Source organism: Carassius auratus, chromosome 46, assembly GCF_003368295.1.
Source record: "Carassius auratus strain Wakin chromosome 46, ASM336829v1, whole genome shotgun sequence".
Lineage (NCBI taxonomy): Eukaryota > Metazoa > Chordata > Actinopteri > Cypriniformes > Cyprinidae > Carassius > Carassius auratus.
In genome coordinates this window covers 19,043,645-19,060,809 of record NC_039288.1, presented here as the reverse complement: position 1 = coordinate 19,060,809, position 17,165 = coordinate 19,043,645, and the positions used below count along the sequence as shown (strand labels likewise).

The following is a 17,165-nucleotide window of genomic DNA, read 5'->3' as shown; positions in this document are numbered from 1 at the left end:
CAAAACAACAATCTTAAACAATTATAGGACCATAACACTTGAAATCAAGAAGCGACAGACATAAATAATTACATGACAGTAAATGCGAAAAAAAATAAATAAATAGTATGTAATAATATAGTAGTAAGTAGTAGTAACAGGCATAATAATGTGCTAATACCATACTAAATCCAAAAAAACATGGTAATAATATGGTACAAGTAAAAAATATAAAAAACATGTCTGTAAAACCGAGTTGCCATGCAAGTCCCATGGTAATATTTAATACTTTGCAATTGAAAATAAGCAATAACAGACACATCAGACCATGTATATGAACAAAAAAGAACACGGAAGAAAAAAAACATGGTAGGCCTAGTAGTTATAGCACCATGATAATCATTAAAAGACATGATTAGGAGCAAATACCATGGTACATGTCCAAATGTATTACATGACAGTACCATGGTGATGTTTAATATTTTTTTGCATGGGAATATAAGCAGTGACACACATGATAGAGAGCAAGTACTATGGTAAATAGCGAAAAAACATGGTATTGCATTCTAAAGCCATTATAGAAGTGAAATCAGACATGATTCAGATTGATATGATGGAAACATCACTCGTGCACCATTGTTGGGATGAAGTTGTGATGCTGCGGTGTGTGTCTGGTGACTCAGGCTTCCGTCACACACACACACACACACACGGATTCACAGCAGCACACATGATGATGTTCATAATCATAACACGAGTTTGCACCGGTGATTTACTCACATCTCAGTGACTGACGCTGGACGTGATCACAGGTGTCTCGCGCTCTTCATCATCCTCATCCTCATCAAAGCCCGCCGCCGCTCTCTCCGCTCGAACCGCGCCTCATCCGAACGGGAATCTGCTCAATGAAATGCTCAAACACTGAAGCACACCTCCTCAAGTGTACTAATGAGTGTGTGTGAGGGTCCTGCGCGCTCTCGTGTGGATCTGTAGCAGCCCCGCGGTGGCGCGCTCTGATCCGGGTCCTAGCGCCGAGCGGTTGCGAACGCCAACAGGTTGCAGCGCGATCATTGGACGTTCGCTTATGAATATTAATCAGATGCTGATGTTCTTTACTGGAGCGTACAAGTAGTGTCATTAATATTCATGAAGTGAGGTTTCACACATACATAGACATTTTTGTTAAAATAATTTTCACAATGTAAATGTTTTTATGTTTTTTATTATTATATTTCTTGCATTTTTTAAATGCATTTTATTAATTATAGTTATATTATAATTCAATAATATTTTTTTTCAGTATGTATATATCTATATGTGTGTGTGTGTGTGTGTGTATGACTAAAAGGTGCATCCTTTTGCGCTTCAGGTTTATCAAAAAAATAAATCCAACATCCTCGGTTCTGCAAGCAAGGTGAATTAAAGACTGCTAATACTTTACAGCAAAATAAGACTTTTTCATTTTACACTCATTTAACAGACTGTCTTAAAGAGACTGATTCATTAATAAAGCATCTGCAGGTCGTCCCGTGCTTACATGCTCTTTGTGCAACAACAATGAACTCTTTGTGTTGATATAATTTACAAATCTAATTTGACAAGCATGCCGACCCAACTGAAAGCTCGCCTCCAGTGATTGCATAACTCCAAAACTTCCATAAACTCAACCTGAATACATAACAAACACCTTTATATTGTGACAGAATGACACAGATGTCTCTCTACACTCCGACTCTATCTAGTTCTGTTCACTAATCTCGATCTAGTTACTGAAGAGTTCACCGCTGATGTGGAGAGGCCATAGCTTTTAACTGTTTATCAAATGCCAATTAGACTCAATAATGAAGTAATAAAAGTAATGAAGGGTTTGCTGGGTTTGTTATGAACATTTGTGACTAAAACAGTAAAATAATATGCAAAAAAAGTTTTTTGATTTAAGACTTTTTTTAATTGCATATTATATTATCATCATGAATTTACTTATGATTTTAAGTTTACAATTTAAATACATATTTTGGTCATGTTTACTGAAAAAAGAAAGCCTAAAAGCTGAATTTTGTTCTTTATATAAAAAATATATTATCTGAATTGTTTATATATATATTTTATATATATATATATATATATATATTTTTTTTTTACAATATAAATGTATTTTTACAAATCAGAATATGAGGATGTAATATGTAATATATAAAATTCAAAACAATTATATTATATGTTTTATTATATTATATGAACCTGAGCTATTTTTTTCTTTAATAATAATACTGTTATTTTACACTATAAATTTATTTATTCAATTAAAACCAAAAAGAATAATATATTTAATAATATTATTTAATGGACCTGATATATATATATATATATATACTGCACATTGTTAAATAATGCATTAATTGATGTTAACTAATTGGAACTTTTTGTAAAGTGTATTTATATGTATGTATAATATTTTACAATATGTTTACTTCTAAATATAATTTTCACTTAATGTAAGAAAACAAAATATGTTTTTACTCTGACCTTTTTACATTATTTATTCCTGTTTGAATATTTTTACAAAGTAAATGTATGTTTAAAATTTTAAATATATTATATTTAATAATATGTATGTTATTTAATGGACCTGAGCTTCTTTTTATAAACTAATGTTAACAAAGATGAATAAACACTGTAACAAATGCACTGAACATTGATAGTTAATGCTTTAAAGCAACTTTATTGTAAAGTTGTTCCAATAACGGTCTATGAGCATTTTCATTACAATAATGTTATTGCAAGAAAGAAGTCACCAAACTGAATTCAGGAATTCAGGATTAAGTTAATATAGTTAATATTCACTGCTGTTCAAAAGTTTGGGATAAGATTCTCTTCTGCTTAGGGCTGCGTTTATTTGATCAGATATACACAAAAATACAGGAATATTGTAAATTATTATTATTATTTAAAATAATGGTCTTCTTTAAAGTATAATTTATTCCTGTGATCAAAGCTGTATTTTCAACATCATTACTCCATTCTTTAGTGTCACATGATCTTCAGAAAAAAGTTGTGCTGCTTAATATTTCTTTATTTATTTTTGAACCTTTGATACTTTTTTCAGGATTCTTTGATGAATAAAATAAGAGAGTATTTATTTAAAATAGTTTTTTTCTAGCAATTAATAAGTATTTTTATCACTTTATCAATTTAACACATCCTTGAATAAAACTATTAATTTATTTCAAAATAAATAAATAAATAAAAACGTGAACGAAGCGTGCGCGCGCCCTCTGGCGGCCGGTGTGAACGGGAGCGCGCCTGTCAGCTGACGTCATCAAACGACACGGGGGGGGGGGGGGGGTGCGTCACGTGACGCTTATTTGTCTTGTAGAATTATTCCACAGAGCACTTGCACTTCCTTGTGGAAAAAACCTTATCCAGCGAAATGAATTTAAACCCTGTTTTTCTGTATGTGTTTTTTTTTTTTTTTTTTTTTTTTTTTTTTTTTTTTGTCTGCAAAGGCAAAAGATCTGGTCAAACCCGACAGAGATGGCACCATAACCACGAGAAAGAGAGAAAAGAGCTGTTCTCCAAACCGAGAAATTATCCAACAATGCTGTACAAAGGTCTCTCTGTCTCTCTCTCACTCTCTCTTCCAGTATGTTCACTGCTTTTCTGCATTTTGCTCCTCACATGACACTGGCACAACAGTAGCCACGCACTTATCCATTGGTTTTTGTTCGGGAAGTACATTTCCTGTTCATTTTGGATTTCAAAAGTTCTGATCCATAACCAAATCAACAACCCACAAAAATTTATCTGAATCAAAATAAACTGAAACAAAAAGACACAACATTGTGTTTAAAACATTTTTTATTAGGGAATGAATAATTAATCCCACACAGAAATCCAGATTTAAGGCAAGACACTAAAGCCAAAGACAGTCTTTTTTTTCATGCCCTGCTACATTTTGAGGTTTTGCTTCCATAATTTGTCTTCTTTTAGACTAGTGAAAAGAAAACATTCAAAAAACACATTTAATTGTGTATTTTATTGAAATGTATTCATTTGCATCTGTAGATTTCAATTCCAATGAATGTCTTTTAAAAGTTTTTTCTCCACTTCAGCAGCACTCACATACACCAAAACTTAGAGATTTATTCCTTTCTGTATTCTGAAGGTTTTTACTGTGGGGTTTGTGCATATATCATCATCCACACTGATTTATTTAACACTTTATTCTTAAAAACATGGTGAAAATGCATATATTTAAAGGTTATGAGTTTGTTTCTCCACTTCAGCAGCACGAACATGCACCAAAACTTAGAGATTTATTCCTCTCTGTATTCTGAAGGTTTTTACTGTGGGGTTTGTGCATATATCATCATTCACACTGATTTATACACAGTTTATTCTTAAAAACATGGTGAAAATGCATATATTTAAAGGCTAAGTTCTTAGCAATGTATATTACTAATCAAAAATTAATTTTTCATACAGTAGGACATTTCAAAATATCTTCATGGAACATGATCTTTCAGAAGATGAAGTATGAAAAAAAAAAAAATCAATGAGCCGTTTTGGCGGAAGTGATGAACTGCAAGCTCTGAATGCTTATATCTTCTAAATGCGAATTTTGTAACTGTTTTGGATCACACTGCCTTAGAGATAACATTAAGATTACATTCAAGATGGACACATTTCCTTCTGACCCCATGAACCCCATCTCATCCCATTACTGACCCTCAGCAAAGATTCCCTCGAAGCGTCCTCCTGCGATCACATATGATCGAAAGAAACAGATGTGTGTGTGTCTGCGTGTGTGTGTGTGTGTGTGTGTGTGTGTGTTTGTTTGCCGGTTCGTCACAGGGTTCAGTGTTGGACATTGACCCTCCACCAACACCTTGATCCAAGTCCAACCAGCACAGCAAATATAAGCTCTCTCCAAAACATTATCAAAGTAAATATAAACTGACCAATGGCCCAAGACATCAGATTTGATCAATATTATAGTATTACTCAATATTATGAGACCTGCATGTAAACACACAATAACACAATCTCTAAACAGGTCACTCAGACAACAACTATTTATAAAAAGAAAAGTTTGAGCTCATTTAAAATGGCATCGCTTGGCATTTGGAAAATTTGTATTTGATAGTTCACCGAAATATTTGAAAAATATCTATTGTAAAGACTTATGCTTTGTACTTCAAGGTATTGTAAATAGACCTGTTCTACACCAAACATTTATTCATTCTTTGATAAGTCAGTCAAATTTAAATATATCTGACTGAAGAACAAATGTTAAATGTTAATGACTTCAGTCAGGTTAGTAGGGAAGGGCGTTATATAAGGGCAAAGTATAATACAAGAACATTTAAAAGATGACGATGTTTATATCCTGCTCGATCAAAAATGCCCTTAACCAAATATTACAATTATGTTTGTATACATTTTTGCATCCCTGTCCATTAATATTTTTGTATTGTATTGTTGTCCGTGGACTGCATTGTGGCATCCCAAGCTTAATTAATAATTATTTTTAGTGTTGGGATATAATTATATCCTCACACAGTGTCCTAACCAGACGTGACAGCTATGCGATGCGTTTATGTATAAGACGATAACTTATATAGAAGCATTTGCCAAATATACTAACGTGATGAAACATCTGATGTAAGGTGTTAGAATGAAAAACGTGACCCTGGAGCACAAACCAGTTTTAAGTGTCAATATTTTGAAACTAAGATATATGAATCATCTGAAAGGTGAATAAATCATCTTTCCATTGATGTCTGGTTTGTTCGGAGGACAATATTTGTCTGAGATACAACTATTTGAAAATCTAAATATTGAGAAAATCTCCTTTTAAAGTTGTTCAAATGGAGTTCTAAGCAATGCATATTATTAATCAAAAATTAAGATTTGAAACATTTACAAAAATATCTTCATGAAACATGATCTTTAAAAATCTTAATTTTGACTCATACAATGTATTTTTGGATATTGCTACAAATACACCCCAGAGACTTCAGACTTGTTTTGTGCTCCAGGGTCACATATATCTGAAAATACAAAATACTTCTTAGAAAGAAACTTTAATGCTGATATTTGGCCCAAAAATAAACTAATAATGAGGATAATCCAGTCAACCGTTGCCTTTGGGGTCTTTATTATCCTGTTCTTTATTTGGTGATAATGCTATGATTGAGCATGATCCCTTACAAAACTGTGCTGAGAGATGGTTCATCTTAGTATTTGATCATTTTACTCTTTCTGCTGTTCTTCTTGTCGTCTTCTTTACACCTAAAAACAAACTAAAATTAAAAATCAGTGGCTTTGCAGTACGTGACGATCCGAGAGTTTGATTGCGATCGCATCACCTTAATCGCAGCAGAACATGCGTGCATCATTGAGAGCCGTGTCGTCTCCGAATTTCAGCTTTTCTTCTATCCGCGTCATGATGCCACACATCCCTCTTCCCTGACAAGACGAGCTCCAGTCGCCCCACTCGCCTTTGTCTGTGCCGTCACCCAACAGCAAAGACCCTTCAGTGCAATTGAATCTGAAAAACGTGGCAGTATTTTGATTAACATTTCATTAACAAGAAGAAATATACAGCCCATTAATTTACTCTTTATAGAACACTTACGATTGTGCAATATCAGTCATGTGATCACCTGCAATGCTTATAGTCAGTGGTACTGCTTTAAATATTTACTCTAGCCTATGTAATTTCTGGAATGCACTGATTTTTTACAAAGCCCCTCCTTCTGAAAAGCTCAGAGGGCTCTGATTGGCCAGCTGACAGAGTGCGCTGTGATTGGCCAAACAATTCAAGCGTGTATCAGAAATGTAATGCCTGTTACTGTTATTTTCAAAAAAAACACTAAAAACAAAACTTTCTTTGGACTGCGATGAAAGCATTCAGCGAGGGAGTTGCACAAAACCAGTCTTAAGTCTCTGGGGTATATTTGTAGCAATAGTTAAAAAATACATTGTATGGATCAAGATTTTTCTTTTATGCCAAAAATCATTAGGATATTAACTAAAGATCATGTTTCATGAAAATATTTTGTAAATATCCTACCATAAATATATTAAAACTTTATTTTTGATTGGTAATATGCATGGCTAAGAACATAATTTGAACAACTTTAAAGATGATTTTCTCAATATTTAGATTTTTTTTTGCTCCCTCAGATTCCAGATTTTCAAATAGTTGTATCCCGGCCAAATATTGTCCTCCTAACAAACACACATCAATTAAAAACTTTTTATATATATATATATATATATATATATATATATATATATATATATATATATATATATATATATATATATATGTTCACCTGATGTTGTTTACAGCCGTGTCGTCTCTAATTCCTTGGGAAGATTCGACTCTCAGCTGAAAAGCTTTCAAGAATCCAGAAGGACACCATTTGATTTTAGTCCACTGACCCCAGCTGGAGAAAATCACAAGTTAGTGTATTTTAGTGAATAAATAAATAAATTTCAAGCAAAACCCTTTCATTTATTAGTTACTACTCCAGTTAATATTTTATTTATCTAGCTAACCTTTAAATTAAATTAATAAAGTTTAAGTCTATTACCTTCCAACGTTGGACTCAACGAAACTCTCAAGCTCATCTAAGCCTGAGCCTTTGAAGAGACTGATGCAGTGAAGACGAATCGCATTGAGGGCGGTGTTATCCGATAAAACAGAAAGTTCTTCCACCTCAAAAAACAAGAGTGAAACATAAGTCAATCGTCCTCTGGGAACAGAGCTAACGAACCAATAACGACATTCATGGAGATTAACTTAGTGATTAAACATGCTTCATTCTTACTGTACTGCAAAACTATTTATTATGCATATTCTTGCATTATGAAAGATATATTTTAAAATGGGTTTTTAGTTAAAGAAAGAAAACAATTGCCAACTGTTCTCATATACACAGATTTAATTCCTAAATTGCATTGAATGCTTTAAAATAGCAATGAATCAGGACACATGCTTATTTCATAACTGTTTTATTTTCTGTTTGGATTTGTGTAAATGCTTTATTTTTGAAGATTAACTGTTTTGTTTTTTTCTAAGCATTCATAGATGTCAGCGTTTGCTGTTTCCTATTGCAAAGATTTGATTTCAAAAACAGAATCATATATATTAAACTATATCTTATGATTTCAAATCAGTATTTCACATCAGCATGATTTCAAAGGAAAAAAAGAGGCGCTGAAGTCTGATTTTGTGGTAGCTGTGCTTTAAAATACAATTATTATAATCTTAATTCAAGTGAAGGGTTTTGAAAATCTGACAGTAATCAGCTGTAACTCTGCTGTAAGGTTAACCCTTTTTAAGGTTTGGATTAAACGTTTCAAAATGATTAATCAGTTACATTACTTTAATAAAGTAACTGAAACAGTTACACCACTTGTTACATTTTAAATAGGTTAATAGTAATCTGCAACAAAGTAACCTTCCCAACACTGAATAATAGTACATACAAATAGTAAATCTACTTTGTATAATGATGTTAAATAATAATAATAATAAAAATAGTACATGTTGTATTAAATCTACCCTATGCACTAAGGATGTTTAACCAGAAAATGAGACAAAAGTACAAGTTATTAAAACATTTTTAAAGCAGTTTTTACTTAAAGAAAACATGATTTTAAATAATTATAATAATAAAAAAACTGTTAAAATTTTTTTTAAATCTACCTTGCGCAATGAAAAAAGTACAAATTATTTAAATTTATATGTTTTATTTTAAAAACACTTGTAGTGAACGCTGTTGTTTTTAATGGCATTTAACATTAAAATTAAACTTCTGTCTTGTAAATAAACAGGACTTGATTTTACACTTCACACCTTTCCTTAAGTTTACTTTTCTGACCCCAGTGGCAGATATTTATTCTTGTTTTAAGCTTAAACTCACTTGATTTTCACTTCAAGTCAAACTTAACACAAAAGTTTTGTATGTGTGTGCTATAGATGTGAAAGAATTGGCAATAAAGCAGACTTTACTCGTTTTGAACCTTTAAGCCATCTTCATGCTCATCATACCTTTAGACTGAATCCTGCGGCGTATGTTCCACTCGGACAGAATTCCCTTTGAGCCCATGACCCCCACTTCATCCCATTGGGTACCGTCAGCAACGATACGAAGGGTCTCTCGATGCTCCTCTCAAAGCGTCTTCCTGCGGTCTGAACGCTCACCTGCAGCCCAATAAAGACTAGCAGTGAAAATGTGATGGAAGTAAAGCGATGCATTGCTACAGATGGACTAAAATACTGCTGTAGTGTTTCTACACTTGAAAGTCGTCTGTAGTCGGTCAGAAGAACCTGCCTGCTTCTATATCAAGCCAATCACAGCAAAACATTTGTGTGTTTATCAATATCCCAGCCAATCAGCAGCCAGGAACACTGATCAAATATCAATGTCCTGTAAATGAACGCACAAACTGTCAGTGTCCTTGGAAAGTGTTGTACTTGGTCGTATTCCCATAAAATGTCCAGTTGCTGCTTTGATTTGGTAATTTTGGAAAGTAAGCATGTTTTGCAACACAGAGATAAATCAGACTAAATCACCGTCAGGCTTTCCAAGATTAGGATGAGTTTGTTTCTTCATCAGGTTTGGAGAAATACAGCATTGCATCAGTGTCTCTGCAGTGAATGGGTGCCGTCAGAATAAGAGCCCAAACAGCTGATAAAGACATCACAATAATCCACAGCACTCCAGTCTATCAGTGAACATCTGGAAAAGACAAAAGATGAAACAAATCCAACATTAAGACTAAATAATAACACGTCCTCCAGTGAAAAACTTTTCTGGTCTGAATCAGGAGAGAAATCTGCACAGATCAAGAAGTGTTTAAACCACTCTAAACAAATCTGTGTCTGGATTTTGATGTGAAAGACAACAGCAGATGCACTTTTTCACTGGAGGAAGTGTTATTATGGATTATGGACTCGTATTTTACTTAAAAATACTGGATTTGTTTCATCTTTTGTCTTTTCCAGATGTTCACTGATAGACTGGAGTGCTGTGGATTATTGTGATGTCTTTATCAGCTGTTTGGACTCTCATTCTGACGGCACCCATTCACTGCAGAGCATCCATTGATGAGACGCTGATAAAATGACACATTTCTACAAATCGGAGGAAGAAACAATGACCTGAGGGTGAGCACATTTCCAGCTAATATGATGCATTAAGCGTCCGTGTCTGTAGGATAATAACAGACTGTAATTCCTGGTTCACAGCCGCTTCTTGATTCTGCTCCAGTCTGTCATATTAGCTGCAGGAGTGTCTATACAATCTATCCCATCATCCTCTGCTCTAGCCTTCCTCTCGTTCATGTCATCCACAAGTGTTTTCAGTCTACCCGGATGCTTCCTGCTGCTGTATCCTGATTCACAGGAAGCTACAGACTAGACACAGACAGGTTTAGACTGAAGAGCATTGAGAATGAATAAACAAAAAGACTTAATAAAGAGTGTCACTTGCTGTACCTTGCTTCTCTGATGTTCTCCAGACGCTGGAGGCTCCTCAGCGCCACCCACTGGCACTGCAGATTTACTACAGACGGGGGGACATGTTTTATATTCATGCATTTATTAATGCTTTTATCCAAAGTGATTGAATTACACTGAAAGCATGCATGCATTCCCTGGGAATCAAACCCATTGTTGCTGAATTACAAAGATATGTTTTTAGTTTTATTCAATGTGAAAATATCAGCATTTCCCATCACTCACAAGGTCACGGGTGGATTGTCCCAGGATCGGTCTGCAACAATGGCAACATTTCTAATTTTAATTTAGTTTAAGCTGAATTACTAAAATTAATTGTAAATTTTAGAATGGGTCTGTACTCTGCAGCATATATATAAAAATTTACTAATTATAACCTAGATTTAATAGTTCCGTAAGATTTAGTTTTTTTTTTTTTATTCTTTAACGCCCAATGAAACATGTATGAAAGTTGCATGACATTTCTATATATGAAAATAGTAATAATAAAGAAATGATTAAATAATACAAAGATGAATAATAAAAAACAAATAAATAACCTTTGATCTAAATTAATAATAATTGTGTGTGTGTGTGTGTGAATCTGTGTGTGCGCACGTGTGTGTATATATGTATATGTGTATATATATATATATATATATATATATATATATATATATATATATATATATATATATATATATATATATATAATATATATATATATATTCCCCCTTATTGTATGCTACTCATGTCACTATGATTTATTTATTATTCTAAAATGTGTACAGTCTTTTACATTTTAGAATGGGATGATCATATTTTGGGACATCGTATATTGGACTCGTATAACTTTGAATGCGAATGTTTTGAATCGGTTTTAACTTTCACTTTACTAACGTTACATCACAGGTGAATTTACAAAACAGACGCTCAACGAACGAATCCAGTGCAGATCACGAAGAGAAAGTTAAGTTGAATTAAAGTACAGGTGATCTGCAAAACGTCCAGTACAAATAACTAAAATCACGACGCCGCCAGCGTATCTGCGCATGCGCACGTATGCTCGCTAGCTGCTCCACTCAAACGAGCTCTTAGGAACTGCGCATGCGCATGACCTCAAAATGTCCTACTTTCGTTAGCTGCTCCACTCAAACTACATAATCTAAAATGGTCTGGACAAACCGACTTTTAAAATCACTTTAAACATGTATGTTTGACAGGAAAGCAGTGATTAAAATTGATTTTATTTTACAGCAGTTCAGGTGAATGTAGAGAGGCTTCTGTCGAAACGAAACTAACGAGTGAGGATTCTCGTGAACATCCACATGTCAAAAATTAATGAATAGTGTTATAAAAGTTCATGAATCATGAGTGGGTGGCGGCTCTTTTATTTCTCGCAAAAAAAACAAAAAAAAATTATATCAATATGGGGCGTGTCGCAAATCGACTAGGTTCACTAGAACACTTATAATTTATAGTAATAGCTGTTTTAATACTTTACTTTGTATTTGCAATTTAAAAGTAATTAAAAATGTATTATTCGAGTGTTATTTATTTTCTTCCGTTTACCGCTCTGTCACGTGATATCCGTTACTTTTCTCTGCGCTGTATGTTTACTCAGCTTTGGTTACACCGGTTATATACTTATTTTTTATACAAAACGAAATAGCGTATTTTCTTTTGCATGAAATGTAATAATATTTAACATCCATATTTTTAAACGATTACACTTTCCATAGTATACATGCGTTCTTATTAGACGAAACCGATCGTGTGTTTTGAATGGGTTTCTACGGAGGACGGTCTGAGTGAGCCGTCGAGCGCGCTCTGCTGGAACACACGCTTTGCGTCTGGCTTGTTTTTATCTCGCTGTTTTATTTCTATCTGTGTGCTGCCGAGTTCCCGACACATGTAAACACTCTCGGTCCTGATCGGTTGCTGTGTCTTTGTCCTTTTCTGTTCGAACAGAAAAATCATGCAGCTGCGCTCGTGCTGTGTTTACAGCGCAGGAGTCCTCTGCGTGCTGCTGTTAATCGCCGGGATTGCGATGGCTTTGGCGCAGGTCTTCCAGAAGCTCATAAACAACAGAATAAAGGAGGTCAGTGAGTACGAGTGTGTGTCTTCACATGTGTTTTCATATCATATTTATGTTGTGTTCTTCATATGCTGTCACTGTCCATGTGTAGTTTGTGTATTATATTATAATGTCTGAGTATATGTATACAATCATTATATCTATATATCATATCTATTATGAACCCTTAATATACACCGTATTCATTTACCAAGATATTTACATTATGGAATTGCCATGATAACATTCATGCTCAAAATATTTTTTCTAGCATTATTTTGAAATGTCTTTTTATATAGGTTAAAGATTACACTATATAACGTTTTATTTAAATAACAAATAAATATGTACATTTGTAGTATCTGTTATAATGCAATATCATCTATTATATTAGAATAACAGTTGTAATAGTTAATACATTAATTAATACAATATAATCATTCAGCATTTTTATTTTTAGAGCTTTTTATTTACACTCTATTTATGGGAATGCCATGGTGCATCATTTTAAAATTATTTTCTAGCCTCATTTTGAAATTTTATTTTATACACTTTAGATTAGAGATTAAATTTTTATTATGTTTTATTTTAAACAAACATATATATAGTATTTTAGTATGTATATTAATGTTTTACTGTATTATCATATTATATATTAATGTCACAAAGTATGTATTATTAGTAGTAGTAGAAGTAATATTTTTAATTCACATAATATTAGCATCATGATACCACAAATATAAAATTATTAAATGTCTTTAATATTACATATTCATTAAACATAAAGATATTTAAATTCTGTATATGGAAATGCTGTGGTATATGTTCAAAATATGGCATTTTTATCATAACCAGAAATTTAATTTGATACATTTTACGTAGTTTAGATTAAAGATTGTTTAAAAGAATATTGACATCATTTAAATGGCTTTGTATAAACTAATATAATGGTATCAACTGATACTATGGTATTGAATTAATAAAGCTCTTTCTGATTCTAATATCATATTCATATGCCATTATGGATTAGAAATGAGAAATTAGCTACATAATGATACCATGTCCAGAAAATATCCACATTTTTTTTCCTCTCATTTGCACATATTTTTATAAATGTACACTTTATATACATATATGAATTGTATTAGAAACCATGAGTTTGTAAAAATAACTTTTTTTAATTTCTACCCACAATTCACTTTTCCTAACAGCAAGTAGTTCTGGAAAATGGAACGGAGGCGTTTTCGGTTTGGCAAACCCCACCGCCGCCGGTTCACATGCAATTTTACTTCTTTAATCTGACCAATCCTGCAGAGGTTCTGGAAGGAGACAAACCTCTCGTCCAGCAGATCGGCCCGTACACGTACAGGTCAGTGATGCTACTAAAAACATGCTGGTCATGTTTTCCTCTCGATGTGTGACGGGCGGAAAAAAAACAATTCACATGACTGTGTTTTCTCTTGCACAAGGTTCTCTTGATGACACATCAGATGTTCAGTGTTCCTGAAATCCATGGAACGCTTTAGGGCTTCTGTATTTGTTTATCTGAAGCCACAAAGAAAACCCTTGAAACCACAGCAATCTGTCTAAGAGACTTAAAACTGCTTTAAACTTCATGTTTTTAAAACTGCTTTTCAAACTGTTTCAAACTTTTAAAACTGCTTTTTCAAACTTAAAACTGTATCAAACTTTAATCTTTTAAAACTCCTTCAGACTTAAAACTGCTTTAAACTTCAAGTTTTTAAACTTAAAACTGCTTTTAAAACGTCTTCAACCTTAAAATAGCTTTCAAAAAGTGCTTCAAACTTAAAACTGCTATAAACTTAAAACTGCTTCAAAACTTCAATCTTTTAAAACTTCTTCAGACTTAAAAATGCTTTCAAAAACTACTTTAAACTTCAAGCTTTTAAAACTTGAACCTGCTTTTAAAACTGCTTCAAACTTTAAACTGCTTTTAAAAATGTTTTAAACTTAAAACTTCTTCAAAACTTCAAGATTTTAAAACTGCTTCAAACTTTAAACTGCTCCAAACTTAAAACTACTTTTAAAATGGCTTCAAACTTCAAACTTTTAAAACTGAAAACTCCCTTTCGTAATGGTTTCAAACTTTTAAAACCTCTTCAACCTTAAAATTGCTTTAAAAACTACTTAAAACTGCTTTTAAAATGGTTTCAGACTTTTAACTTTCAAAACTTAAAAATGCTTTCAAAAACTGATTCAAACTTTAAACTGCTTTAAACTTAAAGTTTCTAAAACTGCTTCAAACTAAAAACTGCATTAAACTTCAAGCTTTTAAAACTTAAAATTGCTTTTAAAACTGCTTCAATCTTTAAAACTGCTTTTAAAAATGGCTTCAAATTGTTTTATAAATGGTTTCAAACTTAAAACTTATTTTAAAACTATTTCAACCTTAAAGTTGCTTTTAAAACTGCTTCAAACTTTAAGCCACTTTTAAAACTGCTTAAAACTTAAACTGCTTTAAACTTAAAACTGCTTCAAAACTTCAAGCTTTTTAAATTAAATCAAACCACTTTTTGCTGCAGTCTTGCACAAGTTTGACGACACATCGGATGCTCTGTGTTCATTAAAACCACTTAACGAATTAGTGCTTCAGATCTTTAGTATTTTTTTTTATCACTCAGCTCCATGATCATGTTATTTTCATGTGTCAATAAGAACCACATTTGCACTTCCTCTTTCAGGGAGCATCGGCCGAAGGAGGAAGTGAAATTTTTGGACAACGGAACCAGAGTAGCGGCTGTCAATCCCAAGACATATGTGTTTGAGCCCAACATGTCACGGGGATCTGAGGATGACATCGTCCGAACGGTTGACATCCCTGTTGTGGTGAGACTGTGATCTCTGCCCTACTAAAACCACTGGAAAATCAGATGTTTGATGGGTGAATCTCATGAAAGCATGTCACACTTCACCCTAATATCTAAATAAGTATTTACGTGTTGCATAAAGTCTGACAAGAGATTATTCAAATTTTAAGTGTTTATTTTTGATTTCAGACCGTGATGGAGAAATACAAAGACACTGTCTTGATCAGTCGCATCATCTCTGACGTGATGAAAGCAAAGGGCATCGGCATGTTCAAGACGTTTAGAGTCGGTGACCTGCTGTGGGGTTATGAAGATCCGCTGCTCAAAGAACTCAAACAGTTTGTGTCCGATGACCACTTTGGACTTTTCTACAAGGTTAGCAGCATCAACCCTCTTAAACTAAATACTGAGGCATTTGCATTGCTTGTGCTGAAGACATGAATGATTCAAATCATGCGTCTTGTTTGTGCATCCTCACTTGAGGTTTGTGGCATCAGTCAATAACTCACTTTGGCTGATTATTAGGTTCATCTACAGAAAAAATGATTTAATGATTTAAAATAGTCAGTAGTGACCACAGAAAAATATTCAGCAGTTTTCAACATTGATAATAAACAGAAATGTTTCTTGAGCAGTAAATCAGAATATCAGAATGATTTCTGAAGATAATCATAATAAATAAGAAAAATTTTTAAATTTTAATTTTAAAAAAGTAAAAAAATAATTAATTAATAAATTGTATTTTTATTTTTTATTATTATTATTATTATTATTATTTATTTATTTTTTTTTCAATTTTTTTTAATTTAAGATCATGTGACACTGACGACTGGAGGAATGATGCTGAAAAGAAATTCAGCTGTGCATCACAGAAAAAATTACAGTTTACCATAGATTCACACAGAAAACAGTTATTTTTAATTGTAATAATATTTCACATTTTACTGGATGTGATCAAATAAATGCAGTCTTGGTTTGCAGAAGAGAAACGTTTCAAAAACATAAAGAAATGATCTGCATCAGCTATTGCAGTTTCAATGCCTGTTCATACAAAATTTTACACATGTCTGTTAAATTATCTTTTTGTTCATGTTTCATTTTAATGCCAATGACTGTGTTTCAGAAAAATGGCACCGATGACGGTGATTATATTTTCTTGACCGGGAAGCAGAATTATCAGGATTTTTCTCGTATAGATGAGTGGAACGGACAGAGGTAGAAATCAGCAGTCTTGTTTTATCTCCAGAAGATTAATGAATGGACTTAGAACGAGCTGAACAATATTAGCACGTGCTCAGAGAAGTCTGGATTAAGGATTATTTGTTGTGTTTGTCAGTACGTTGAACTGGTGGAGTACAGAAGAGTGTAACATGATCAACGGCACCGACGGAGCGTCTTTCCATCCCATCATCACAAAAACTGAGAAACTCTATATATTCTCCTCTGATCTGTGCAGGTGAGAAAAAAAAGACATTCTTCAGCCAGAACCATTTGATTAATGCTTAAATCTGAGAAGTACACAACTCTGCTTTTCAGAATCAGACTCACTGCTTGTTTTACTACTTCTCGTGTGAATCAAGACAATCAGTCCTAAATAAAGACGTCTCTCAGTGTGTGTTTCATGCACGTTTGTGTTGACAGGTCTATATATGCCCAGTATGAGTCTGACGTGAGCGTACGAGGGGTTCCCGGTTTCCGTTTTGTCCCACCCAGCGAGGTGTTCGCTAATATTACGATTAACCCGGATAACGCAGGCTTCTGCGTG

The 17,165-nt window shown here is 33.2% G+C and overlaps 2 protein-coding genes and 1 pseudogene across 2 annotated transcripts in view; 1 reads left to right on the top strand and 2 right to left on the bottom strand.

The window, feature by feature from the left end:
- Window positions 1-986, bottom strand: part of LOC113063701 (ras-related protein Rab-27B-like) — a 29,430-nt pseudogene extending 28,444 nt beyond the window's left edge.
- A 5,131-nt stretch (window positions 987-6,117) lies between these two features.
- Window positions 6,118-9,364, bottom strand: LOC113064491 (vitelline membrane outer layer protein 1-like). The gene is made up of 5 exons (XM_026235370.1): window positions 9,047-9,364; window positions 7,584-7,708; window positions 7,323-7,436; window positions 6,351-6,532; window positions 6,118-6,273 (listed from the first exon to the last, which is right to left on the bottom strand). Exons 1-4 carry the CDS (start codon window positions 9,251-9,253, stop codon window positions 6,352-6,354), a joined length of 627 nt encoding a protein of 208 aa, XP_026091155.1. The 5' UTR covers window positions 9,254-9,364; the 3' UTR covers window positions 6,118-6,273; window position 6,351.
- A 3,007-nt stretch (window positions 9,365-12,371) lies between these two features.
- LOC113064488 (lysosome membrane protein 2-like) overlaps window positions 12,372-17,165 on the top strand; it is a 12,993-nt gene continuing 8,199 nt past the window's right edge. The window contains exons 1-7 of the mRNA XM_026235367.1: window positions 12,372-12,596; window positions 13,784-13,941; window positions 15,275-15,419; window positions 15,590-15,775; window positions 16,524-16,615; window positions 16,737-16,856; window positions 17,042-17,165. The exon at window positions 17,042-17,165 is cut by the window's right edge and continues 55 nt beyond it. Coding sequence (XP_026091152.1) covers window positions 12,474-12,596; window positions 13,784-13,941; window positions 15,275-15,419; window positions 15,590-15,775; window positions 16,524-16,615; window positions 16,737-16,856; window positions 17,042-17,165 — 948 coding nt within the window. The 5' untranslated portion in view covers window positions 12,372-12,473. The remainder of the gene's footprint in view (window positions 12,597-13,783; window positions 13,942-15,274; window positions 15,420-15,589; window positions 15,776-16,523; window positions 16,616-16,736; window positions 16,857-17,041) is intronic.